Source organism: Perca flavescens, chromosome 12 (genome assembly GCF_004354835.1).
Source record: "Perca flavescens isolate YP-PL-M2 chromosome 12, PFLA_1.0, whole genome shotgun sequence".
Taxonomy (NCBI): domain Eukaryota; kingdom Metazoa; phylum Chordata; class Actinopteri; order Perciformes; family Percidae; genus Perca; species Perca flavescens.
In genome coordinates, this window is record NC_041342.1 from 24,516,932 (window position 1) to 24,543,996 (window position 27,065).

Genomic DNA, 27,065 nt, shown 5'->3' on the forward strand with positions numbered 1-27,065 from the left:
CTTACAACACTACTTAAATTTTGTTCCTCAGGTAAAAATATCTTCTTAAACAACATGGGTAGAGGCGGACACACTGAGACTAATAGCACCACAGATAATAACAAGGTGTGGAACTTACAGCTGAGAGGATCTAAAAAAGGTACACACTGTTTTCTGTGTGTATGTGGGTGTGAGGGACTAAATCCCATTAGGTTTCTTTTTTTCAGCATTCAACCATGACTGATGTTTTCCTACACGACTGATGAAGCACGGATGTGTGTGTGTGTGTGTGTGTGTGTGTGTGTGTGTGTGTGTGTGTGTGTGTGTGTGTGTGTGTGTGTGTGTGTGTGTGTGTGTGTGTGTGTGTGATAGAGGCCTCTCTGCTGCACAGAAAACAAAGAACAGGTTTCTGTCATTCTGTCATTTAAACCGGTGACCCCAGCACAGCTGTTTATGGAACAAGCGCCCAAGGCTCCACATAAAACATCACCTCCACATACAGTACATAATTGATGTTGACACAGAGGCGCTCACACATACAGATGCACACACTCGGGCAGAATCACACATGTTGAGTCCGGCTGCCGGGTCCTCATTAGTACCACGGGATGGGTTTGTTTGGGGGTCTGCCTGATGGCATGTCCTGTTTTGTCGGTATGGTGATGTAATAGAGCTTTCAAGTGATGTTGGGTTTGAGTTTTTACTAAGTTAGCTTTTCCAACTGACCTTTTCAATATGTTTTATACTGTAGGGGCAAAACCTCAAATAAGGATGACTGGCCAATCATGCGCCAGCCTTCCAGGTTAACAATCATTTAGGTTTGAGAAGAACTTGCCAAATAATTTGTATGTTTTCAATCCACAGCCGCAGTTGTAAAATTGTGACACCACAAATCCAACACCACTTCAAAGAGTGGTAAGAGCTACAAAATTATTCCAACATTAAACCCTAAACACAAATCGTTTGAATGGAAGGAGCTCCAGTCCTGGAGAGAGACAGGAGAGTGTAGCCATTTTCAAACCAAACTAATACATTTAAGTAACACACTAACTGAAAGTGATGCAGAATACCTGAGGAGAATCAACTCAATGCATTTAAAAGCTAGAAATGTAGTTTAGTTGTGGCCATAACTGACGTCTCTCCAGGTCCGAAGCAACCCCCTTTGAAGTGGGAATTCTTTACCCTGAACTTTGCTTGCCAGGCAGCAATTCCACCCAGTTGTGTAATGTCAAACAATCTCTAACACTCAAAAATTGTTTAGGTCAGCACCATCATTTGGGATATCATCTAATGACCCTAGCACAGGCACACAATCTGCCCCGGAGGTTCAAGTCAGGGTAATAAGGTCTCATGCAATTTCATGAAGACATTTCCATTGCCTGCCACACTAGCGTAATTATGGAACCCACGCAACTTCTAGGAAAGGCCCGCCCTTCAATAGCATTCACACACTACTGTTGGCCAGGCGTCCATGCTTACGCAAGGTAACGTAACCCGATTTGTTCAGGTCCTATCCCCTGACCAATCGGCTATCTTAACCTTAACCACTAAAGTTACGTGGGTTACATAATAACGCGCCACACAATCATTCGTCATATTGTGAGACTTTTTAAAAAAAAAAAAAAAAAAAAAAAAAAAAGGTTTTACTCAAACAAAGTGTATGGTAAATGAGTGAGACTGAATATTCATATTGGGACTAAAAATCTAAAGCGTGTTGGTCCTGTTGTCCGAGGGCCCCTCCCTCAGGGCATGGACACCCTGCGGGAGACGGTTTGGTGGAAGACTCCGCGGAGCAGAGAGGCGTAGTCTGGGACACGGAACAGGTGGCGCTGGGCGTAGGTGATGTCGTCCCGCCGCCCCCTGCTCACCAGCGTGCGCAGGTTGGCCTCATTGACTTGGCTGCCAACGGAGATGACAAAGAGCTCCACCCCGGCGTCCGCCACCTCACGAACGCGCTTTTCCAGCTGGGGCTCGGTGACGGCCTGAGACCTGCCGTCAGAGAACAGCACCAGCTTCTTCCTGCCTCCTGATGCATCCCCACGGCCACGTAAATTCTTCATGGCAAATGCCATGGCTTCTAACACGTCGGTGCCGTCATTTTGGAAGGCCGCCTGTTCGATGCGACGAGACAGCACGGTCAAATTGGTAGTTAGCGCCTGCTCCATACTGGCGCTTCGGCTGTACTGGCCCAGACCCACTCTGACAGTGGCACCGCGCTTCTTCTCGCTAGTCAGGAAACGCTCGGCCAAGCGGTGGACAAAGTCCTTGCTTGTTTGAAAGTTCTTCTGGCCCACACTGGCCGAGCTGTCCATCATCACCAAAATATCGGCACTTTCAGAGAAAGAGACTGAAACACACCAAATACATCTGATTAATAGCTGTTTTTAATGGTTCTGTAAATGACAGACTGGAAGGTGCAAGACAGCCAAAAAAAGCGATTTTACAATTTTCAATTCACTTGTAAATTTTATAGTTTAATTTGTTGGTTGTTTTATGTTTTATTTTTAACTCTCATTTACTGTGCAACCTATAGACAGAATGTGAGATGGGAAAAACAATGCTACTACGTAAAGCTATAAATGGCAACTTGGGTCAACAGCATTTGCAGACTGATCTCATAAAGTGGCGTATGTATGACACGCCAATTCGTATGACATTTTGGTGTTTTATCAAGACGCATAATTGGTTTTTAGCGTGTTTTTCAAGGCCGTTCTGCTGCCATTGACCAACATTATATGTGAATTTTAGATTGGCTTTTTTCTGCCGTTTGTTTCTTTTGTAAATTTCTTTTTTTAAGCCTTCCCCAGTGTTTCTTTCCTAAAACCAACCGTTTATTGTTTTCCTAAGCGTGTATACAGCGTAGACGTAAACGTGGATAGCTCAAAATGCATACAGATAATATAATAATAATATGTTTACGCAAAGTAATGATGCCATGTTGGCATTTGATAAGGTAAACATCAAAATAAGTGAACCATGGTCCAATCAAATGCGAAACTATTATTATTGACAAAGAAAAACAGACTTACTGGGACATTTGTAGTCAGGGCACCTCTTTTCTGAATGAGAGAACAAGAGGGTTAATAATTCAGTTTATTTGGGGTTGGTACAAAATGTTAATATCAAAATTACCAATGATATATGTGTGAGTGTGTGCACTTATGTGTGTTGTTTGTGTTCACCTTGACAGATTCTGGCTGTGAGGTTCTGCAGGAAAGAGTCATCTAACAGCTCTGCAAAGTTGTCCAGGACAAAGGAAAAGCCTGGTTTGGGGTCATTCTTACAAACCAATTCCCCAAGCTGCTCGTTGTTGGGCTCACGGCCTGAGTAGTCCTTCACTCCTAAACCACCCACCTGGGGAGGACAAAATAGGTGTTAAGTTTTGCGGGTTCTTTAAATTTTTTTAGTCTACGAGTGGCACGGGCGTTTACTGTCTATTGAGGTGTATTGTACTCACCCGGAGATCATTACCACAGAGTACGTTGAGGGGAATCGTATCCCTTGAAATATCAGAACGTCCGTCCGTGAGAACGATAACAACTTTGTTCTCATGAGTCATTTCAACGATTGTGTTCTTCAGAGCAAAGTCAAGGGCCTCGCCTGTGTACGTGGCCTCAGCCAGCCACTTCATTTCTCTCACTTTCCTGTACACACACACACACACACACACAAAAAATCACAAATCAATGGCTATTTAAGAAAATGTATGAGACTCCAACATATGTAAATATTGTTGCTCTGCCACAAATGAGGCGATTGATATGTATTTCATCATCCTTTAGACTTACATAAGTCTGGATTGTGTTTTAGCCTAGCTTAGCACAAAGATGGGAGTAAGGCAAATGGTTACCCTCGGTCAAGATGAAACTATGCCTACAGTTCTACATCCTTATTTACATGTAGCATTGTGTTAGCCAGCAAGCTTGTTACCAATTCCATGCATGGGTGGGGGAAGAATTCAAAATGTAGGACACAGAACATTTTTAACAGAGTAGATGCAGATTTCTGTATTTTGGTGGCTTTTTTTCAAAAATAATTTTTGGACTTTTATTGACTTTATCGATGGGACAGATTAAGTTGGTCAAGTGGGAGAGAGAGGAGGATGACACGCAGCAAAGGGCCGCAGGTCGGAACAGAACCCGCGGCCGCTGCGACAAGGACTGAACCTCTGTAGCCTACATGGGACGCACGCTCAACCAGGTGAGCTGACCAGGCGCCCCTTCTGGTGCCTTTTAACAGGTGGTTTGATACTTTTAACTGGCTATACTAAAATTACCTTCTCATTTCATATTTGAAGAAAAGACACCCGGCAACCTCTGGTGCTGAAAAATAAAGCCCAAAATTGCAGTTCCTCGAGTGGCCACTTGAGGCTGGCTCCAAAAGGGAGTTAATCCCCATACACTGCCTTGGTAAAATGCCCTTTACAGCAGAATTAAACAGCCTGGTACAAAAAACAGTTTTGGTCTCTATAGCTAAGTTCCCTTTTCATGACAACTGAACAAGGGGTGATTTTTTTTTTTTTTTTTTAAACTCACCCGTTTAAATTATGTTCAGGCTTTAAGTTGCATAACCTAATTAAGGGCGTTCTGCTTTGAGTGAAAAGTGGACTGCCGTCACAGGAGGCGAGCATACACTGTACGCTTCATTCGGCCTGCCACAGCTCCATCCACGCTCCAACTCTTTGACCATTTTTGGATTAGCCGGGAGGTCACAGAGACTATGTGCATATTTTATACAGTCTATGAGAAAATCCCAATTTGCGCATTTCCCAAAATTTGAAACTACTCAAGAATGTTTCAGTTTCTGTTCATAATAAACACGGTAAAAACACAAATGTGTTAAAAGGCCACTTGAGAGGTGTTGCAAAGCACTTTTGATAAAGCAAGGCTGACTGTATTCCCATGCTACTATTTTTTGCCAAGCTAGTTTGAACATGTTGTGGGGCAATTTCTTAAGTGGTGCAAAGAGACGATATAAGAGATTGATCTCCTATAATAATAAGACAGCAAACAAGAGACAACACTTGAAAATAAAAAGCCAATATTGAGTTAGTAAATTAGCAACTGCACTGCTTGTTCTTGGAGAGGGTTATGCGCTTATTGCAATACTAAAACACAGAATTCATTGCATATGAACTCACTGTTTAAATGCGAGGAGGCTACCAATCCCCTTGCCCAGTCGGACAATTTCTTGGGCTTGCGATCCACTGTACTGGACTACACTTAACCCAGAGTCATTACCTGCAAACTGGAAAGAAAAGCATTGCATGGTGACTGCGTGTTTTGGTCTGTGTGTTATGTTTACGAGCATGTGTTTTCCTCTGTCAACATTTCTGCGTCCCACCCATCCTGACTAATTATATCCACACTGGAAGAGGAGAGTCACTGGAGAGACATAAAAGCAAGTTCCAAAACCTGAGGCAATATCTTTCATTCACAATTTCTATTTTGAGGTCTGTTTTCAGGGCAGCATTTCCAAACATCTCTGAAAACATTTTTGGTGACATTTTGAATAAACAACACAGTTCACAAAGGTCAAATGCCGGTTATCCTAAAGAGGATCGGCAAAGATAGATGAATATGAAATACAGTGAAGTCAAAAGTCTAAACCCAAGATTAATTCAGACTGGACATTACCTTGAGTTGCTGGTCTTTTGTCAGTCTGTCTATGACTGTGATGATAAAGTCTTTGGCGAGAGCAAAGTTTGTGGCACCGATACTCTCTGAGCTGTCCACAATGAACGCTAGGTCCATAGCGGCACACTTGCACTCTGGAGAGACACACATAAACAAAATCACAGAGGATCACAATAAGCCATAAAGCACCAGAAAGAATTATGATGATGATGACTTTGTTTTAGATTGAGCGCAACTTACCACAACAAGCTGTGGTGTGATTAGGAGAGGATGGAAAAAAAAACACAAATCAAAGTTAATTAACACAACATAACCTGCGTAACCCTCGCATTCTTCAGGTCTCAATTGCATGTTTGGCTAATCAGGCACAGAGTTGAAAGGGCAACATGTTTAACGTAGAGCACATGTACCTTCATTTTTGTGAGTGTGCATTTCAGCGTGCAAACATGTTGTAAGAGGTTAACTTACAGCAGAGCTTCATGATGATATCCAGAATTTCACATTCCTGAAGAGAAAAGTGGAATACAGTACTGTACAGCAATGCACTGTTAAATCACATTACATAACTACTGTATGTAGACTGGACTGTTTCAAGCTGCTCCAGAATAAAAAACATAAAACATGACAATGGTGATATTTTACTCAGAGGACTGGTCCGTAAAAGGCTTTGGACTGAACATACAATATCAGTTTCAGAGTCAAAACTAGCGCAGCCTCAAGGTGAAATAAAGCCTGTGGTGCTTAGCCAAACTGTCCTGGGTCGAAAATGAGGGCAAGAGTTCATATTAAATGGACGGATTCAAATCTTTTTATACTCACATCAGTTCCTGGTGGTCCAGGAGGCCCAGGAGGTCCCTGAAGGGAAAGGGAAAATGAGTGAGAATCATCCCCCTGATAGATGTGTTTATCTGTTAAAAAAACTGGTCAGACAAAAGTTTATCTCATCTGACTCCGTACAGAGCAAGTACTTTTTTTTTTTTTTTCAACTGACAAAAAAAAAAGAAGGGGATTCTTTGGAAAAACCATCTATCCTTTGACTGCAAACCAGAATCTCTCAGTCACCAAACCCAGAACCACACCCACATATTTGTGTGCGCTGCTATCTTTCTGCAACAACATGTGAATCTTCCAAAAGATCACTGCCACAGAATTTTGTTTTGGTTCACTAGGCCGCAGGAAACCCATCTGTTTTGTTTAAACAGACATTAAACTCGGTTTAAGAGCATTCTTTTCTGTGACAAAGAGAGAGAGGGAGAGATGACCGTTAATTGTAGACGAGGGAAACTTTCCTGAGAACACATGACGCAAACTGTTCATACAGAAATATACAGGAGAGACACAAGCCAGAGGTGAAGGCGGAGAAGAGGGAGGAAAAAAGGGAGGAGGAGAAACAGAAAGTAGGAAAAATGTGAAAGGGTAGAGTTTGAGGACTCGGCCTTGGAGAACATGTCTTTATGTACAGTGTTATATTTAGATCTTCGTTCATCTTTTCACATGATCCAACACCACAAGCTTTCACTTGCCAGTTGTTGAAAAGGGAAATGGAATAACATTATCTTTCCAACATACCTATGAGCCAAACTAAGGGATGCAATCGATTTTTTTTAAGATCAATTTTTTATTGACAACTGAACAACTGAACAACTGAACAAGAACCAATCGATTTGATGTTATGTTGAGTAGTAGGATTAGCTAACCTTAGCCTAGGTACTGGATTTGTATGGAATCAGTAGCAGCCTACAGTTGGGGAAATACACAGCGCTGGGGTTTGCTTTGTTCTTGTTAGCACAATTTATCTAAGGTCTGGTGATATTCTATATTTCTATGTCAACAAATCCTATTAAAGGCCAAAACCAACAATAAACCGATCCTACTAAAAATGTAGTAACAAGTGTTATAATTAAACACTGATGTTAAAATAAAAAACATCAGTGAGCCCCAGTGTTGCACTGAGTGACATTTTCTTTATTGTTCTGGTGCTGAAAATACTCATTAGAGGACCAAATGTTAATTAATCCGCAGCTAAAAATAGTTCACAACAAATACAATGTTTTCTTCAGTTTGAGTAGTGTTTACTGAAAACTATGTGTCAAGCTGCTTGAGAAAAGACTTGAGCCTTTTTTTTTATATAAATGAAAGTATATTTTTGCTTTTTAAAAGGTTTTCGTAGGAACGAATGGGCTTGAGAATAAGTGCCACAGACAGGCTGGGAGTGTCGGAAATTTTCATGGGATTTGTTCCCAAAAAATGTGACTATTATCCTTAAAATTAATGTGAATTTTAAAAAATTGCATAATTTTTTGTAACTCCTGTTTAATCATTGTGTAAGTGGATATGTGCTATTTCATATAATCTCCCTTACTCTGCAAAAAATGATATCAATGGCTTCATAAATATGATAAATTTAAATGTTATTTTCAATGGAGCTAAACTAGGCTAATCTTAGGTTCAGCATAACTATAGGTATTTAAAAAAAAAACTATGTCTGAATGTGAGAGTAAGTTAATGGTTTGGAGGGAGGGATCTACTTTGCATGTGTGGATAGCAGTCCCTCCAGTGTCTCAACTTGCATACACACGCAGACAAACCCACAATCAGCTCATGCAGTGGCTCAATGCTATTCTTACCGGATTGCCCTCGGGTCCTCTGTGACCTTTGGCCCCTTTAGGTCCTAAAGGTCCTGGTTGGTTGTTCTGTGAAAAAAGAAAATTAAAGAAGATTGAGAGGGAGTCCCATACCTGTATTGAATTTCTTGAAGTATGTTTCTTAACATACCAAACAGAATCTAGGTGTGATCAGCATAAAAACTGAGATTTACATGAAATTCATGACGGATTTTTGCCAAATAGGGACATATATATATACAGTGAGAAAAGTAATGGTCCTAATATAGAGCCTTGAGATACCCCACCCGAAAATAATGTCACAATAAGAGAAAGTGATTTTTTTTTTCTTTTAGATCTGAAATTTCTAAAAGGCTACAGTATTCTTAGAAAAGCCTTTGAATCCATTTCAAATCTTAATTTGGGCCAGGTCTGATCCTGTCTGGCTCGCTATCTGCCACACCACTGCAGCTGCAGGGAGAGAGAGCAGCCAAAACCCCTGCAGCTGCTGTACTCTGACCCACCGCTGATCACTGTGGGATTAGACTGTCGAAGTGTGGAGAATAAAGATACTGTTATACACTTTAAAGGAATGTGGGCATCTTGGCTTGAGGAAGACTGCGGACAGCTGCATATCATTTCAAATTGATGCAAATTGAGAGCAAATATCATGCACGATGGAGTTGTGAAACAACTTTCAAAATGGTTTGTAAACACAAGCAGATTCAAGGGTAGCGGCTGTTTTAAAAATGTATTTACTAATGTACAATATTCACCCTTTAACAGAAAGAGCTGCATGTATTCTCTTCATCAAAAACCAACACATACCTAAACGACAGAATAGGTTGATTGCCATTGACTCTCAAAATAACATATATGAGCATTCTATTTAACGGCATATATGGCTGACATGACTACAGTGGCCGTTTTAAATATGTGACCGTGAAACCTGATCGCGTAATTACATGACTGTTTCAACTGCTATTTAAGGTAATGGTCGCAGTTTTAAACGTGTATACAGTTAATGTTGTGAAATGAAACAAGTTAAGTTTATGCAACAATAAAATCAGTTAAAAAAACATCAGGGATTGACTTAAAATGAGTCACGCAAAACTACTTAAATGAGGATGCGACCGACGTTCTCTGGTTTAGATATGAGGTCGTATTTGCTCCACCGCTAGGGGCGCTATTTTATGTTATGCTCCTGTGGGTCATAGAAAGTAGGGAATACATGATTTGGAGGACTTGTTGATTTTGATTGGTTGTTACATAAATATGTATTTGTAGCTGAACATACCAAAGAGAAATTAGATGCAGTGAGGGCAAAAGGGTTACAAATCAATAAAACATTTTTGCTCTTTGATCTGAGTTGGAAGCCGACTAAAACCAGCAGATCTGCACTCCTGCTATGCAACCATATACCTACAGTGGACCGATATGAATGAGAAGGAGAGGCAGAGAGAGAAGGTAATGTCAAACACATGGCTTTAACACACACACACACACACACACACACACACACACACACACACACACACACACACACACACACACACACACACACACACACACACACACACACACACACACACACACACACACACACACACACACACACACACACACACACACACACACACACACACACACTTGCTGTCAGCCTTGAGTAGAAACACATACGTGCACATATACACACACGGGTCCGGTTACTGCACATTCCCAACTTCAAACACTCTGATGTCCAGAACATGGGCCATATCATTACACACACACACATCCTGACCTTGAGTCACATTTCACAGACACATAGCCAGATGTAACTGTATCGTAACTTGTCATATACGTGTATATTATCATTTCAAAGTGTGTTAGCTAAAAAGGTGAACAAGTCAAAAGATCTGTCTATCTTCTCTGTCACACCACTGTCTGCACCCTCTGGCCAGAGAAAGTGCGGGCAACAAAGGAGGTTACATGCCTGCACAGAGTGAAATATTTAAACAATTTAAATTAGAAATCCTGTCAATCACAAATCACAAGGAAGCCAGTGGCATTAGATTCTCTGAAAATGCTGTTAACCAGTTTGATGTCTCATGATTTCAAGTCAAACTGGTAACTGTTTCTTCCACTGTTGTCCAAAAAACAAAAAAGTAAACAGCTGAATTTTAAATGTGAGGAAACAAAACAGGCAACTGTTCAGAGGAACGGATATAATAAAAGACAAAAAAGACAAAAAAAGACTTGGATGAATGCCTCTGGGGATAAGTGGAATGCAATGGATACATTTTTTCCAATGAGATGATGGCATCTTGCAGAATTATGTAGTTTGATAACGGACATCGTCATGGACTGACCAATGGAACAGCTGCAGAGGGAAGATTAGTGATATTTGGTGAAAGGCAATAGTCTGACATTTTGGGATATACGCTTATTTTTCATGCTGAGAGTTAGATAAGCAGATTGGTGACACCAATCTTATGTCATGTCAAGTTAGCTTAGCATAAAAACTAAAACAAGGTGAAATGGCTAACCTTGCTCTAGAGGTAACTGCTCCAGGACAAAAAAGAAAGTTGGACAAATAACCCCCCTTAAAACCACAACTCTTCATTTGAACACTTTTTGTGTGAATTAAACAAGATATAATGTCTTGATTAGTGAGCTTTAGAGGTGCAGGTAGGCTGGCGCCCCGTTTCCAGTTCTTATGCTAAGCTAAGCTAACCAGCTGGTGGCAGCTGTATATCTATGAGAGTGGTGTCAATCTTCTCAACTAACTCTCGGCAAGAAAGTGAAAAAAGCGTATTTCCCAAATTGTCAAACGTTTACTTTTAGCAAAGTTGCTGCCAACAAAATTACATATTCACTAAAAGTACATATCAAGAAAATGTAAAAGTGGAGCTCACTAGAGGACCATATGGGCGATTTTGTTTCAGCCCATTTACTGCATATTTCTTTTTTGAAAGATTATTTTTATTTTGCAGGCCTGTATTCAATAGGACAGCTTAGACATGAAAGGGGAGAGAGAGGGGGAATGACATACAGCAAAGGGCTGCAGGTCGGAACTGAACCCGCGGCCGCTGCTTGCGATGACTGAGCCTCTGTATATAGGCGCACGCTCTACCAGGTGAACTACCCAGGCGCCCATTTACTTTATATTTCTGATGACCATTTTCCTAAGCTTACCACTAGTTTATAGACTGATATAGGCGTGGTGTTGAGTATTTATTTAGAACCAGTCTTGATAAAGTGAATGGAGCAAATCAAACTTCAAGTAGCACTACTTTGAAATCAAGAAGGTTTTATGGAGATTCCAAAACGGTTTCCTTTAAACTGACTTGATTACGTTTGTTGAGTTGGGGATATGGCACTTTATAATCAAGTTACGTTTAACGGTCCTTTTCCCCCGCTGTAGAATCAATTACAGAGGTTATTTCCTGTACTGTATACTGCTGTCACTACTCGAGGACAAGCAAAATATGGAAAAGGTAAACCGGGTGAATTATACTTGAGTGGAGAGCGCGCATCTAATCCTGCTCTGTGCTTCAGGACCACAAGTCCTTGATGAGTGGTAAACTGATCGGACACTGTCAATCCAAAGCCTACAGCGTGTCACTCCTCTTGAAGAAAAGAGGTCAGAGTGCACTGATGTACAGATGAGAGAGAGTACAAACATGTGCAGAAATGTTTATGCCATGAAACACGAACCATGGAAATGCAATGATTTTAATGTAAACATGACCGACTAAAACCAGGGGTTAAAGTGTTAGAACGGGCACGCTCTATGCACATAGGTGATCACACACACACATGTACGCTTGCTATGCACGCGCACACACACGCACACGCACGCACACGCACGCACGCACACACACCAAAAGAGTGATGCAGTCCCTTCATTGTTTCTGCTCATTTCCTGGTATCCTTGACAACGACATATACACAGCTGCAGCAGCTCAAAGCCCTTTTCCCCAAAGACACACACACATGCACACGCACACACACACACACACACATATTAAGAAAGCATTTCCAGCTGCAGAGCAGGAGATGCTAATGCTAAATGAAGAGAGAAATGAAAAGAAGAAATCTATTATTATATATTTGATACGTGTTTTAAGGGACCAATAAAGAAATAAAAAATAAATATGTAAATGCGCCCATAAAACCAAACATGTGACTCACATCCTGTCAGCGCTCTCTGACAAGAAGGGATTGAGGAAAGATAAAATGAGATCAAGAGCGAGGAGCAACTGCAAAAAGGAGAGGAGAGTCAGAGGCAGACACTTACATCGGGGCCTGGATCTCCGGCATCTCCGTCATCTCCTTTGGGTCCAGGGGTTCCTTTGCCACCCTGAAGGTCACAGCAAACGTCAAAGGTCAAGAGTGCACATGAGCATGACAACGGATTTCACACTGTTGGCAGTGAATTTCAAACGTCATTTTCAGTACTAGGTAGGCTGATCTAATTCAGCTTAGTTTTAAGCTTCCTATAGATTAAAAAAAAACTAAAACTAACTCCACTATATTCATCCAGATTATATCAGGTGACTGCCCAACATCTGATTTCTAATAAAAGTTAAGGTTAAAATAGAAATTTGAAAGATAACTCACCGGCTCACCAGGGTCTCCGCGGGGCCCAGGATAACCCTAAAAAAAGACATACATGTTCAGAATCTACAACTGTACATGGAGCACAGTGCGTCATACATGACATGCATTAACTACTAAAAACACTTACCTGGAAACCAGGACAACCTGCAGTGCCATTTCCTGGCACACCATCTTCTCCCTGAAATTAAGAAAGAGATACACTTACAGATCCATCCAATACATACACACACATACAAACACAAACCTCAGGGCAGGGAATATGATGGATGGCACACATCTGTCTCCCACACTCACCCTCTCCCCCAGCTGGCCTCTGTCTCCCGGAGCTCCTTTGATTCCTCTCGGCCCTTTGGGTCCCTGGGAGATGAAAGGAATGATAAGATTAGAAACGTATGGAATGGGACATGCCATGTGTGTGTTGAAAACATTTGGATGTTGTCAAGACAAAATTTAATTAACTTCATTTATTGCAATCTGTTGTTATCCGTTTGCCTAGATCGTGTGATAATGTATGTAATATACATGATTTATGATAATAACAGCTTTTGAATGCAGCTGATAAAGTAAACGGCACATTTTTATGGAGTTCTGGAGTTAAATCAGTGGCACTACAGTTGGGGCTGTAAAGGTGGGGTTGGAGCTTGTCTGCTTTAAGCTTTTAAATCTTAAAGACCCTAAAAACGCAGCCTCAAATCTTCAGTATTTTTCTATAACATTTGGTATTCACAACATAATAAGCACTAATCACAGTTTAAAAAAATCTCTTTAGGTATTATTTCTTGTGGGTCTAATACAAAAAACACACCATAAAAGTAGTTATCTGTAACATTAAAAATGCATTACTAATAACAAATATAAGTTAAATTGTATTTTTTATTAAGTGTTTAATACTCCAACACTTAACTAATATGCTTCATGGGCATGAGTGCTTGATCGGATTAAATTATCAGTGACCAAACAACCCACCAACTGTCATCAGATTCTGATTCAAACATTGCTAAATCCTGATTGGTGCACGAAAGTAGAGCCCGCCCCCCCTTACAACACGTGAGAAGAGGTCAGATTAAAATACAAAAAGTCTGTCATATGAAATAGTGTGTGTGTGTGTGTGTGTGTGTGTGTGTGTGTGTGTGTGTGTGTGTGTGTGTGTGTGTGTGTGTGTGTGTGTGTCCTGTTGGACTCACTTCAGGTCCAGGTGGGCCTTCATCTCCTCTGTAGCCAGGAGATCCGGCCCTGCCAGGCTCGCCCTGGAAAACAACACCATTAATGAGACACCGTTAAACCACTTCTACAACAAAAACAACCACATAAAACACACTGAAAAAAAACCATTTTGAACCGACACAACCTACAACACAGACAAACCCTGTTGCGCGTTTGGGACATTTTCATTCTCTGAACTGAATGGGTCTATCCACTGCTGTAGTTGCTTATAAAACTAGATATGATAAATGGTTATCGTCAGCATCTGACAACTACAGCCCCCATGAGTCTTTGGCATTGGCTAGTGAAACACAAGCTAGCCTGAAATTGTCTCAATCCAAAGAAAGGCTTTAAAATCTGTTTTTCACAGCCCCGGTTAGGTGACTCTTTAAGGAAAAAAATCAGTTCAGTTCAGTGTAATTATCACATTACATTAACATTATTAAAACATTTTCATAAATGTGTCCAATATTTCTATTGATTATGATAACATTGTACTAATATATGGCAACACAGTGCCTGCCATCCTTGCTACAGTAAATTGAAGCATTAGTTGCTAGCTGATCGAACTGTTGCAGAATGCTACAGAAGTTATTATTTTTAGTGTTATATCCTGAGTAAAATTCAAAATGGCCACCATCATGATAATATCAATGTTTGTTAATACTGGTCAATTCAATGAGTTAATTGTCCACAGATCTGCCGCTATCATCATGCAGTATAGCCTCCCATTAGTTTTTTAGATATTTCTTTTTTTTTTTTTAGCATTTTCAGCCTTTATTTTGATTGGACAGCAGAATACATGAAAGGGGAGTGAGAGAGGGGGAATGACATGCAGCAAATAGCCGCAGGTCGGAGTCGAACCCGGGCCCGCTGTGTCAAGGAGTAAACCTCTATATATGGGAACCTATTCTACCAACTGAGCTATGCCAGGGCGCCCCCATTAGCCTGTTGAAGTTGAAGAAGAAGACCGAGACATGGTCAGCCTAGCTAAGCACAAAGACTAGACACATGAGGAAACAGTTAAGTGTTGATGTTAGCTCTGACAGAAGTGAAAAAGTAGCCTACTCCTGCCAAACCTCCAAAGATGTCTGATTAGAATAGAAGGACTTAGCTTTCGAATTAGCTCTATTTCCTGACAAACAACAGCTGGGTCCAGCTGCTGCATGCAGCACATCAGTCCTGTCCTCCTGTAAAGGTTTTAGAGTTCTTGGGAACTTTTTTATTTAAACTGTGTTCAAGGCTAACAGTTTGCCCCTGTTTACAGTGTCTGGAAACCCAGACCCATCTAGCTGGATGCACAGAGTTGAAATTAATATTGCTCTTCTCGTTTGACTCAAGTTAACATAGAAGATGAGAATATTTGCAGACTAAAAAACATTCTAATATGTTAGTGCTGTATACAGTACATGCAATATAGTACACTATGGCTCGTTTAATGAATGCAAATGATGTCCAGCACATTACTGCATGTGAGGATAGAGCTTTTCCTGAGAGTATGAGGTAGGCCCAACATGTCAGTTGTTCCATGTTTTCTGTACTACTCAATTCTTTACTATTCATTCAGCCCTGATGAGGCACAGCATAAAGCACAAAAGAGCCATTGAAAGTTCTGACATCACGAAAGTTACCACAACTAATGCTTGCAAAGTATTATTATTACACTGCCTGGTGCCTTATTGAGAAAACCATACTGAGGCTTTGGCTGGGGCAGACGGAGAGAAGAACTGAGTCAGAGGGGAAAGAGTGAGTGCTGATGTTCCCAGGAGGAGTAAAAATTGAGAATGAGAGAGGGGAGACGGAGGAGTGGGCAGCACTCTGGGGCACCAGCCAGATTCTCCTCTGTTTAAGCTTCTGCTCAATGTACTCCCCCTCAACATGAAGAATGGATGCACATGCACAAGGGCTCACACGTACGCGCACATTAGGAAGCATGCGCAAGTTTTCCCAACTGACTGGAAAAAAAAGGATGCTGCCAGAGAGAAAAGTGGGTGCTTCGTACTTGGGACTGTGTCGGGTCCTGGAAATCTACACAACAGGCTGACAAACAGTGGTACAGCAGCTTCCGTGTGTGTGCACATCTACAGTATGTACTGTAAATGTGTGTGTGATTATATTTAAGTGTGTCTTACAGGGTCTCCGTTGGGGCCAGCTGAGCCCTCCCTCCCCTGCTCTCCACGGGGTCCTGGCTCCCCCTGGCAAGAAAAAGAACAAATGTATAAAGCTAAAGGCGTTAATGCCAATAACAATAGACAAGTAAAGCAGACAGAGCCACATTTTAAACTGAGTTACATCAGTAGGAGTGCATGGGGGAATTGCTTCATAAAAACAGTATTTTCTATTGAAGCCAGTGTGGTTGCAGTTGGCTCAATACAGCCAAACTGAATTTCCCATGAATTTCTAAGGAGGAGGTGCTGAAATCAGACAGACCCTGAAGGACTGGGAATCTACTCTGCCTCCCTCCTCCTTATCCTCATCACTTACCGGGTCTCCTCTTGGACCTCTGTTTCCACGGGAACCTGGCTCGCCCTTCTCTCCAACTTGTCCCTACAAGGGATTTTAAAGATGTTAACACATATTTTGGCAGCTGTCACACTCAAACACACTCATTTGAAGGTTAATATTAATACTATTTACTCTCTCGCCGCGAGCTCCATCCTGTCCAGGTGCACCCTGAAACACAAACGAATAGCCGGATATTAGATGAGCCATTAAAGATCACCAAGCTGATGTTACCGCCGTCGTCAGGAGCTTCATCGCTTACATCATCACCGCGCTCTCCTTTGTCCCCGTTGTTTCCGCGAGGGCCCGGCTCACCCTGTCACAACACAGATTATTACACATGTATCATATTTTCTGCTTCGTGTGATACACTTAAGGTGCAGATCTGTCGCTCATCATCATTCCCTTTGTGCTGATTTACCGGAGGTCCCATTTTGCCATAGTTTCCAGGCCTTCCTGGTTCCCCGTCTCTTCCAGGATCTCCCTGAAACAAGCACACAATGTCTTATTACAGACCACCAAAAATGCTATTTGAAATCTTCAAGAGTGTTTTTTCTTACCTTTCCTCCTTTCTGTCCATAAGGACCAGGGTCTCCCTTTGGTCCAGGCTCTCCCTGCTTGCCCTGGAAGCAGAAAAAGAGACAGTCTCAGTGCATGATCACAAGCAGCTGAAGCCACAACATTCAATCATGGAGACCCGCCGTGCGTGTACGCACATGTATGCGTGTGTGTGTTTACAGTGTGACTATATGGCTTTATTTAAACAATCTGACAGCAGAGAATGTAAACGCAGCAGTGATTAAGAGTGCCGCTGTCTGCCCGCCCAGGGGGATCCAGATGCAGGAAGCGATGTTGGTCAGGGCCGTAATGCCAGTGGCATTCCTAAACATGCAACTGTGGCTAATGGCTAATCTGTAGTGTAAACAATGTGGCTGAGCCGCAGCCTACAGAAATGGCCTGTCCGAGTGCCTGTTCAAGAGAGAGTTTAAGAGAAGGCCCTACAGGTGAATAGGGTAAAGATTTTAACTATTAGATATCAATATGAAACTTTCCCTGTTGTTTTTTTGTATTACAAGTTTCCTAAATTATTATGTTTAAATGAGCAAATAAGGCCTAAGGCCTACAGATACAAATAGACAAAGTTTTGTAAAATAAATGTGTATTTTGGATGTTTTCTATCCAGTAGTCTGAAGGAAGACATGTTATGGAATCTCAAATTGACTAGCGCATGAAAAAACAATGTTTTTGCCTGTAGTGTCTCGCCTTAAGACACCAAAATAGAAATATACAGAGAGTGTGTGTCCTAACACTTACACATCTGTGTATTTGCAGTTCTCAAACCTGATGTCATTGTTAGTGTGTGTTAACATTGTTGGTTTCCATCCGATTGGGATTCAAACTGTTTGAAATGTGTGACATTGGTGTGAGTGAAGTCAAGGCCAAAATGTAAGACCATAACAGTGGTTATTATTATTATTATTCTGAGATTTGAGATGTGCGACTCACGTCTGATCCGGGAGATCCTTTACAGCCAGAAAGACCAGCGAAACCCGGTTCACCCTAATGAGGAAAACCAGAGAATCATATTTCCAAACTTGATCAAATTGACCAAAGAACAGACAGATAACCAGAGTTGTATTGTTTGGATGCTCAGGTCTGTAACTCACCTTGCGTCCATCAGTTCCATCCATTCCACTTCGACCTTTGTCGCCCTGAGAATTAGCGAGAGATAAAGTAGATAGAAAGAGTGAGTGAAAGAGAATAAAAGTGAAACAAGAATAATTTAAGCTTTCAGAGCAATCACAGACAGGAGAGCAATCCTAAACAGATCAGACATGTGTTAGGAAGAGCTCACCTTGTAGCCTTTGTGTCCTCTTTCACCCTGCAGAAATTACACACAACATTAGTCCGTGAATAATACAGTACAGTCATCCTGGAACATATACTGAATCTGGTTTAAGTATACTTTTTGTTTAATTTTTGTGTTCTGATAATACCTTTTCTCCTTTGCCACCTTGGTCTCCCTGGAAACAGAAACAAACACGTCAGAATTATCCTCATTGCACACAGCAAAAGGGATCAGTGAGGAGGTGGGTGAAGTGTGACCTAGAGTCAGTGATCATCAAAAGCTAAACAACATGGAAAATTACAAATACATTCAGGCTTACGTTTGCAAATGTTTCCTCCACCAAACATCCTGTTACTAGTTTGTTTCTTGGATCATAAACATTTATATGAAGCTATAAAGGGGGATGAGGGCCATCACACAGAAATGGCTGCAGACAAACCCTAACAAAGGAGAAACCAACCTTTTTCTTAATACTACAATATGAACAATATGTAAAACACTGGGGAAAAAAGGGCTATATATGTGTCTAACCCATTACAAAGTCAAATAAAAAGCCCCTGTTCCTATTATTTTGCCCATATGAACCCATTCATTAAGTGCACTCTACCTTCATTCCACTATAACCAACAGGACCAGGGTCTCCAACGTTGCCCTGTAACATAGAGACAGAAATATTTGATCATCTGAATGACACTTCCATCAAGCCTGCATGACAAATCCAAAGAGATGTGATAATTGTTTTGTCATTTTGCACGTGTGTTCCTATGTTGGGGATGGTGTTGGTGTTGGTGGAGGATAGTGGAAGTTACCTACCACGTCACCAACATCTCCTTTCTCTCCTGGCATCCCTGGTCTACCTGTTTCTCCCTGTAGAAAGGCAGAACAAAAGATGAGTAAAGTATGTAAAGTTCTGTGCATTTTGCTGCATTTTCCTGACAACCATCTGTAGTGTAACTGAATGCATTGTTTTTTCCCCTTCATATTATATCATCACACCTTAGCGCCAATGTCTCCATTTTTCCCTGGAAGCCCTCCCGGAGCCTGCAGACAAAACAATGAAATACAAAAAGTGAAACAACCGCTGAAAAACAAAGCCGGAGAAGAATTTATGTTGGCAAAAAGACAAGAAATGACATACTTACATTGCATTCGAAAGAGCAACACTGGAGGAAAAAAAGAGAAGAAAGATTATGAACACCTTAAAGAAGGAAAAGTGTATCTTTGTCTCTATATATTATTATTGGCTTATTGGCTATTCTTGATAAATCTAAAAAGGACACATGGTATGCCCTTATCTTTTCTGGTCTGATCCCAAGTGTCTGATCACTTGTCAGATGACAGTAGGGCTGGGCAATATGTCCAATATTTAAGATATAACTTGCAGTGATTTTGCTGGAAATAGAAAAGTGAATATTACTGCAGTCTCAGTTTGCTTCCTGTAGCGGCCCTGCTTGACCCCACCTCGTTTCCTGAGTATGAATTCAATTCAATACTTCATTGCCAACAATTCAACACAGTTTATAGCAATTTGCCTCAGTGTCGCTCTTAAAAACAGACCAAAATCACGCATAAGCAAATAACAATATGTAAAATAATAGCAGCAAAACCAGTTATCACATTTATACAATCAGACATACATAATATGATAGTCTCCTGTTTTGAAAGAGCTTTTTGCTTTGTGCTTCTACCTACATTTAAAGTGCTTGTTGGCTAATGCTTGCTCAACTACTACTACTACGAGGGTTTGTTCGTCAGTTCAAGAATCGAACAGCCTCCGGATATGTACTATTCCTAAGGCAAGATGTCCTACATCTCAACTCTGGAATCTCCTCCCAAAGGGGAGGGATTTGAAGAGAGAGAGCTAGCAGGGTGAGAGTAGTCAGCGATCACCTTCTGCGTCTTGTGTCTTATACATCTGGCATATATGGAGGAGACAGTGGGAAGGTCACAGCCAATGATAGACAATGTGCATACAACTCTTTCCAGCTGTCCCTTCTCAAGGGCGATTATGTTGCTATACCACATTTGCACTACATAAACAACTCTAGTAGCAAAAATGAAGCAAATGTTGTTTCTAGAAATTTGGTTTCTAAACATTTTAAGCCGTGGCATTTAGCCAATATACAAAAATCTGTTTTAATTCAAGTTGCTCCAGCAAAACTCATAAACAATTCTGCTGTTGGGATACTTCAGTTAAAAAAAAAAAAAGAATAATTAATAAAACACAAAATGACACGTCATTCAGCTCAAAATTGAATTAATTTCCTTTTTAAATCATCTTACCGCATCCTTTGTCTCGTTTGTCTGAAAACAAGAAAAGAAAGAAAGACAGTAAGTTCAAAATCCAAATGTTGAATTTGGTTATGCAGAGTAGAGGAGAGGAGAGGAGAGGAGAGGAGAGGATACATACGATCATATCGATGATGGTACGAATGGTTTTTGTCTTGGTGGATCTGGACTCATCTGCAGCAGTAAAGTTCTGTCTGTAGGACGGGTCTGTGGCAATGAGTGACAGCCTGGTGTCCTGGTGAGACACGAAATACAAACATCATCATCACATGGCTGAAAGTAGCGCCTTCAATATGCTTTCTGGTAAACAATGGCATGACTGAGCACCAAAAGATTATTTCTACGACATTATGGTTTTTCGTTTATAGGATTCCAATTAGCTTCTGCAAATATTGTTGCTAGTCCTCCTGCTATTAGACATTAGCTATTAGATTTTATTGACAGTTAGATTTCCATGTAGAACATCAAAAACTCCTGCTAAAGTCCTGTTAAATCCATCGTCCAGTGATTGGATTTAAATTCACCCTCATCACATTGAAATTTAGGTCATACTGTATAAAAAATGACTCTTGTCTCTTGGCAAAAATCCACACAAACATCTGACAATGCATGTTTTAAAATACTGTATGGCCTGCAGAATGTTGTCTCATAATGACAACGGGAAATATACACGGACTTATAAACTTTATTCTAGCTGAGACACAACTATCAGAAATGGTCTGCAAGCTTATTCGGTTACACTTTACTTGAAGGTATCTACATAAGAGTGACATGACACGGTCATTAGTTTGTTATTAGTTGGGTGGTGATGGCGCAGTGGATGAGACACATGCCTATGGTGTGGGAGTTCTGGGTTCAATTCCCACTGCGATACATCAACCAATGTGTCCCTGAGCAAGACACTTAACCCCTAGTTGCTCCAGAGGCGTGCATCCTCTGACCTATATAGCAAATGTAAGTCGCTTTGGATAAAAGGTGGGGTCAAGCAGGGCCGCTACAGCTAAATGACATGTAATGTAATGTAATGTAATGTCATGAACGTGTCATAAACATAAACAAGTCATGAAAGTTTATGACCTAACGCTTCTTTTAATAAGTGTCATTCGGTTTTTGTCATGACAAGTTATGGTTAGGGTTAGAGTTAGGGTTAGGGTTCATGACTGTGTCATGTGTAGGGTTAGGGTTAGACTTAGGTCACTCTTACGTAGATACCTTCAAGTAAAGTGTTACCGCTTATTCTTATACCGTCTCTAACTTCACCTCACTCATTCAACCTCACTTTACTTTACCTTCACTTCACTCCCCTTTAATGAAAGACTTGGTTTTAGAGTTAATGTTAGAATTAGTTTAAAGGTCCCATGGCATGAAAATTTCACTTTATGAGGTTTTTTAATATTAATATGCGTTCCCCCAGCCTGCCTATGGTCCCCCAGTGGCTAGAAATGGCGATAGGTGTAAACCGAGCCCTGGGTATCCTGCTATCCCTTTGAGAAAATGAAAGCTCAGATGAGCCGATCTGGAATCTTGCTCCTTATGAGGTCATAAGGAGCAAGATTACCTCCCCTTTCTCTGCTTTGCCTGCCCAGAGAATTTGGCCCACCCATGAGAAAGAGAGAGACATCATGGCTTTCAAATGAGAAAAGTGGCAGTTGGTCAAGGCCACACCCCCACTCTCCACCTTGCCCCCCTCTCTCCTCCTCAATAGCATTTAAAGCTAAAGACACAGAAATGGCACATCCTAAAGAAAGCTCATTATGGGACTGGCTCTAGTGGCTGTAATTCTGCAACAAGGCTGAATTTCGGGAGAGAGACTTCAGATACAGTATTAGGGGACCACTAAGGCCTATATAAAATCATCCAAAAAGCAGCATGTCATAGGACCATTAAGGTTAAATTATCATTTCTGTGTGTACAGATGCATTCCAAATTTCAGCTAATGCTAAGGCTGTATGTTGCATCATCAGTCTGACAGCTAGATCAAGTTGTATTTTCATATAACATAACATAAGGTGTTTGTTTAGATTTGATTGACAGTGACCACACAACTTTCATCAGATTCTGAAGAAATCCACAGAGAAAAAATAACACAAATACAGAAATCTACATGTGAAATTACCAAAACTGTTCAACCCATTTATATTAATAAACTGATTGAGAAAACCCTTTAGTCCCTTTAGTGAGGGTCCTTACCTTGTATATAAGTGTGTGTGTGTGTGTGTGTGTGTGTGTGTGTGTGTGTGTGTGTGTGTGTGTATGTTACCTCCTGGTCAGGTGAGATGGCAACGGCGAACACTTTAACTCTGTGTTGCTTGGCTTCATTAGCAGCCTCCTGCACGCCTCCACATGGCTCCTTGTAACCAGTAATAGGATGGCCATCAGTCACTACCACGATGTACTTGTTGTCTTGGTAGTGGGAGCCGCTGCATACAGGCAGACACACAAACACACGGAAATGGTATCACTCATCTTATTACTTCATCTGGTGAAGTATATGTGTGTGTGTGTGTGTGTGTGTGTGTGTGTGTGTGTGTGTGTGTGTGTGTGTGTGTGTGTGTGTGTTATTGTTACCTGGAGAGCAGCTCAGCAAGGCCCTGCTTGATGGCACAGTCAGTATATGTGCCCTTGCCGATGTAGGCGATGCCTTGGATGTCAGCCTTCAGGGCGGCGCGTTGAGTCCTCATGTCACTCAGATGTCGTACAAGTTTGACTTCGTCACTGTAGTGCAGTGCACCTGAGTTCCACGTCAGGGTGCGGTCACAGCGGTGCTGCCTGGATAAATAGAGGTGTTAAGTGGGCAGTGGTGGAATGTAACTAAGTACATTTACTCAAGTACTGCACTTAATTACAGGTTTGAAGTCACTGTACTTTACTTGAGTATTTCCATTTTATGCTACTTCATACTTTTACTCCAAAACCTTTCAGGGGAAAATATTGTAAATTTATCAGATGGCTTCAGTTACAACTTTACATACAAAATCTGTGATGATCAAATAAATATGATACATAAGTATAAATTAAACTAACCAATAGTGCATAAAGTAATTCAAATAATATAATAACGCTTCATATGACACTGACAGGGCCAATTCTGCTGTATAGTGAAAACGTTAACCTTTGACACTTTAACGTTTTGTGGATAATGTACTTTTACTTAAAGCAACACCAAAGATTATTTTGTACCTTAAAATAATGTTTCCAAAATCATTTCAGTGGTTCATCAACTCGTTACAGGGTGAACGGTACTTCTGCATACGCTTTGCGGCCCTCTATCGGCTATAACCGCACTATGAAAGTTTGCCAGATCGGGTAGCGAGTATGTATTTCGAATGAGACAGCGGTAATGGACAATTCTGCTTCCAACCTGTAGGGGGACCGAAGAGGAAAAGTGCTTTTGTGTTGCTAACCTGGATTAATTCTTGTGAAAAAACCTTGTTATCCTTTTGATCTGTGGACACTTACGGACTAGAGGAATATATATAAGCCAGGAATGGACGCGGATTGAGCGTTTAGGACAGCGTACAGGTAGGGAAGCATCATAATTTTTTTTATTATTTATTATTATTATTTTTTTCAAATAGCATGAGCACTAAGATCATGAATAATACTTTGGTGCTTATGATTTCAGTAAAATGAACTGAATGATTCAATTGCAGAAAATGTTACCAATCAAACGATATACAGCATGTCCATATTGACAAAAGTTTTGAACTTTTGTGGTTAAATACTATTATGTAACACATCAGAACACGTCTGTTAACCCCCCCCGGCCCGGTTAACAGGTTAAAGAGTACCACAGTGTTCTGCCCTCTGTGGTTAAAAGTTTCAATCAGGGATGGATGTGGTTGAGTGTGGTCACAACAACGGTGATGTCACAGTGTCCCAGGGTTCACCTGTACACTGTACTGTACACCACTTCTGCAAGGTGAGAAGTTAAACATCTGAGAGTTACATTAAGGCAGGGGTGTCAGACTAGGGGGAAAAAGGGGACTGAGTACCTAAAAGATGCTAGAATAGCTGTGGATGCGGGGAACGGCCCATAGAAAATGCCTTTCTACAGGGCCCAGAATTTTGTGCTATGCCCCTGCATTAAGGGATTAAATTCCGTTAGTAAAATGTTATTGTAGGACTTACTCACTTGTGTGTGTGTGTGTGTGTGTGCATGTGTCTTACATTTCCTTGAGTTCATCTATGAATTCAATGGTGAAATCTTTGAGCTGGTTAATATAATATTCGGGAGGTTTCTGTCTGAGGGCGACACTCTCAGATGTATCCAGTACAAAGAAAAGGTCAACCGGACATTCTGGTCACAAAAGAAACAAAGATTGCGGTCAGCAAATATCATCTATTGAACAAAGTGTTTATGAAACAGTAAATCCAAAATGTGGTTAGGATCAGTCCTCCACACATTCAATTCAAGTGATGTCAGGACAGGTATCACTACTGCAGCACTGGAGGCCTACATTAGGCCAACATGATGCTGCTTGGAGCACCCTGCATCACTAGGGTGTCATGGGGCTGATCACCTTGATCTATCCAGATAGACAGGTGCAGGCCTGTACTGACTGCTTGCACCCATAACATGGCTGCATATACACCTGTATTATGACTGTTGCACATCACCTTGGCAGGGAAGCCCTAAGGTGCAATCACTTGTTTTGGTTCTTTATCACTTTATCACTGGTAGATATTAGCCTGCATAACATCCTATTTATACTATCCAAACCCATTAGAACAACCATGAACAAGCAAACAAAGGCCTGCTTAAGTTGGGCTAGGCTAATGTCATCTGATCTTACTTTCAGTTGTTGTTGCATCTGTGCTGTGCTGATTTGTAAGGCTTGTTAGACCTCGGGAATTATTCAACCCAAAGATATTGAAAATCTGGACTCTCTCTGGCAGCAAGCATCGCTTCAGTATATGACAAGTCACATTCAAACACAGAAAATCACTTCACATGCAACATAGTGCCATAAACAGTACATACTAGATCATTTTCTTGGAAAGTACAACATATATTTTTTTTTTAGCAAACTTACCCGAAAACACGTTTCTTTGGATTTGCGTTTGCGCTCCAGCCAGAAAAACGCACAGCAGCGCGAGGAGAGCTCTAAGACTCTCCATGGTTAAACTGCAAAAGAACTAAAAGAGGGACTACACACAAATCCCCAGAAAAACCAACACCGAACCACTCCGTCCCCAAGCTCGGTACCTCTAAACCGATTGGGCAAACTTTTGGTGATCCAGCGCTCCGCCGCAGTTTGTCCGAGGCGAGACAGAACGCGCAGAAGAAGACCAGAGCGCACAGTGAGGGGGGGGGGGGGGGAGGAGAAGGAGGAGGATAGAGTTCACGCGCTTTCTCTGGGGAAGATTAGTAGGAATAGATTAGAACGCACACGAGCCAAAAGTGTACACAGAATCCTAGAGATGCCTGCTTCCTTATAAGGTCCACAGGGACAGGGATACACAGGAGTAAACAAAAAGAACCCCGCGGACTGTGAAGGAGGTTCCAATGTGCACAGATTTAGTTTTTTCTTTGCAGGAAAGAGAGTGCATGTAGAAACGGATAATGTTTTAATGACTTCAGAACATGTACAGTGAGAAATCAGAGAAAGCTTTTGCAGCTTTGCTTTTAACTCATACAGGCAGGCCTATATGACGCCTAATAGCCTTTATGCCATGTAGAAAAGCAAGATGCGAAAAGATGCACACTGGAGTAATTTCATCAAACTTAATGAAAAGCAGCTGACACATCTTGGAAGCATTTTGTATTCTCTAAAAATTCTCTCCTTTCTGTGGAAGCCGGGGTGGGTGGGGTTTGAATACATCTGGTTCACTTCGGCGTCCAGACCTGACCTGAACATAAATTCGATAGAAGGAGGAGGGAGGGGGGGGGATGTTCCTCGGAAGCAGGAAGAGACACACGCGTGTGTGTTCAAACTGTGGGACTGTAGGAAAGGTTTGGCCTGGACTCAAATGTTCCACTGAGATCACTGTTCCGGGGAGAAAAAGTTGTGTGGAGAAGCAATGAACGAGTGAAGGAAAAGAAAGAAGGGAGAAAATGAGGGACGAGGAGAGAGAGAGAGAGAGAGAGAGAGAGAGAGAGAGAGAGAGAGAGAGAGAGAGAGAGAGAGAGAGAGAAGGGGGGTGGGCAGGGGACATCTGGTAATGATCGGTGTTTATTAGCAAGCTCTCATAGTAAATAATGGGATTTTTGGCAGCTGTGGGTGTGTGTATAAATTGATACAATATGAAGCATGCATTTTGAGATGTCTCAATACCTGACTTCATCAAGAAAAGATTACTTTCTTGAGAAATTCATTAGCCAAGCATTTTTTAGTGTTTACAGTTTTCACAGTTACATGGGCAATTCTGTTCAAGAAAGGCAGCTTTTTTTTTTTT

The 27,065-nt window shown here is 41.3% G+C and overlaps 1 protein-coding gene across 1 annotated transcript; it reads right to left on the minus strand.

Moving 5' to 3' along the window:
* Positions 1-1,449: 1,449 nt before the first annotated feature.
* Positions 1,450-25,982, minus strand: col6a1 (collagen, type VI, alpha 1). The gene is made up of 35 exons (XM_028592547.1): positions 25,703-25,982; positions 24,837-24,966; positions 23,235-23,435; positions 22,927-23,086; positions 20,788-20,901; positions 20,661-20,681; positions 19,520-19,540; positions 19,374-19,418; positions 19,191-19,244; positions 18,985-19,029; positions 18,526-18,552; positions 18,384-18,410; positions 18,196-18,240; positions 18,035-18,088; positions 17,089-17,151; positions 16,950-17,012; positions 16,791-16,844; positions 16,664-16,699; positions 16,511-16,573; positions 16,159-16,221; positions 14,008-14,070; positions 13,118-13,180; positions 12,951-13,001; positions 12,824-12,859; positions 12,501-12,563; positions 8,243-8,308; positions 6,435-6,470; positions 6,084-6,120; positions 5,856-5,864; positions 5,616-5,749; positions 5,120-5,226; positions 3,437-3,623; positions 3,162-3,333; positions 3,009-3,038; positions 1,450-2,326 (listed from the first exon to the last, which is right to left on the minus strand). Exons 1-35 carry the CDS (start codon positions 25,785-25,787, stop codon positions 1,722-1,724), a joined length of 3,030 nt encoding a protein of 1,009 aa, XP_028448348.1. The 5' UTR covers positions 25,788-25,982; the 3' UTR covers positions 1,450-1,721.
* Positions 25,983-27,065: the final 1,083 nt, after the last annotated feature.

What these genes read in the sequence shown, in the direction of transcription:
- col6a1 (XM_028592547.1), bottom strand. Translation starts at nt 25,787, where the DNA reads ATGGAGAGTCTTAGAGCTCTCCTCGCGCTGCTGTGCGTTTTTCTGGCT. An exon ending in ATAGATGAACTCAAGGAAAT is followed by an intron (nt 23,436 to 24,836) that starts GTAAGACACATG and finishes CTATTTATCCAG; the next exon opens with GCAGCACCGCTGTGACCGCA. An exon ending in CCATCTCACCTGACCAGGAG is followed by an intron (nt 20,902 to 22,926) that starts GTAACATACACA and finishes GTGTCTCACCAG; the next exon opens with GACACCAGGCTGTCACTCAT.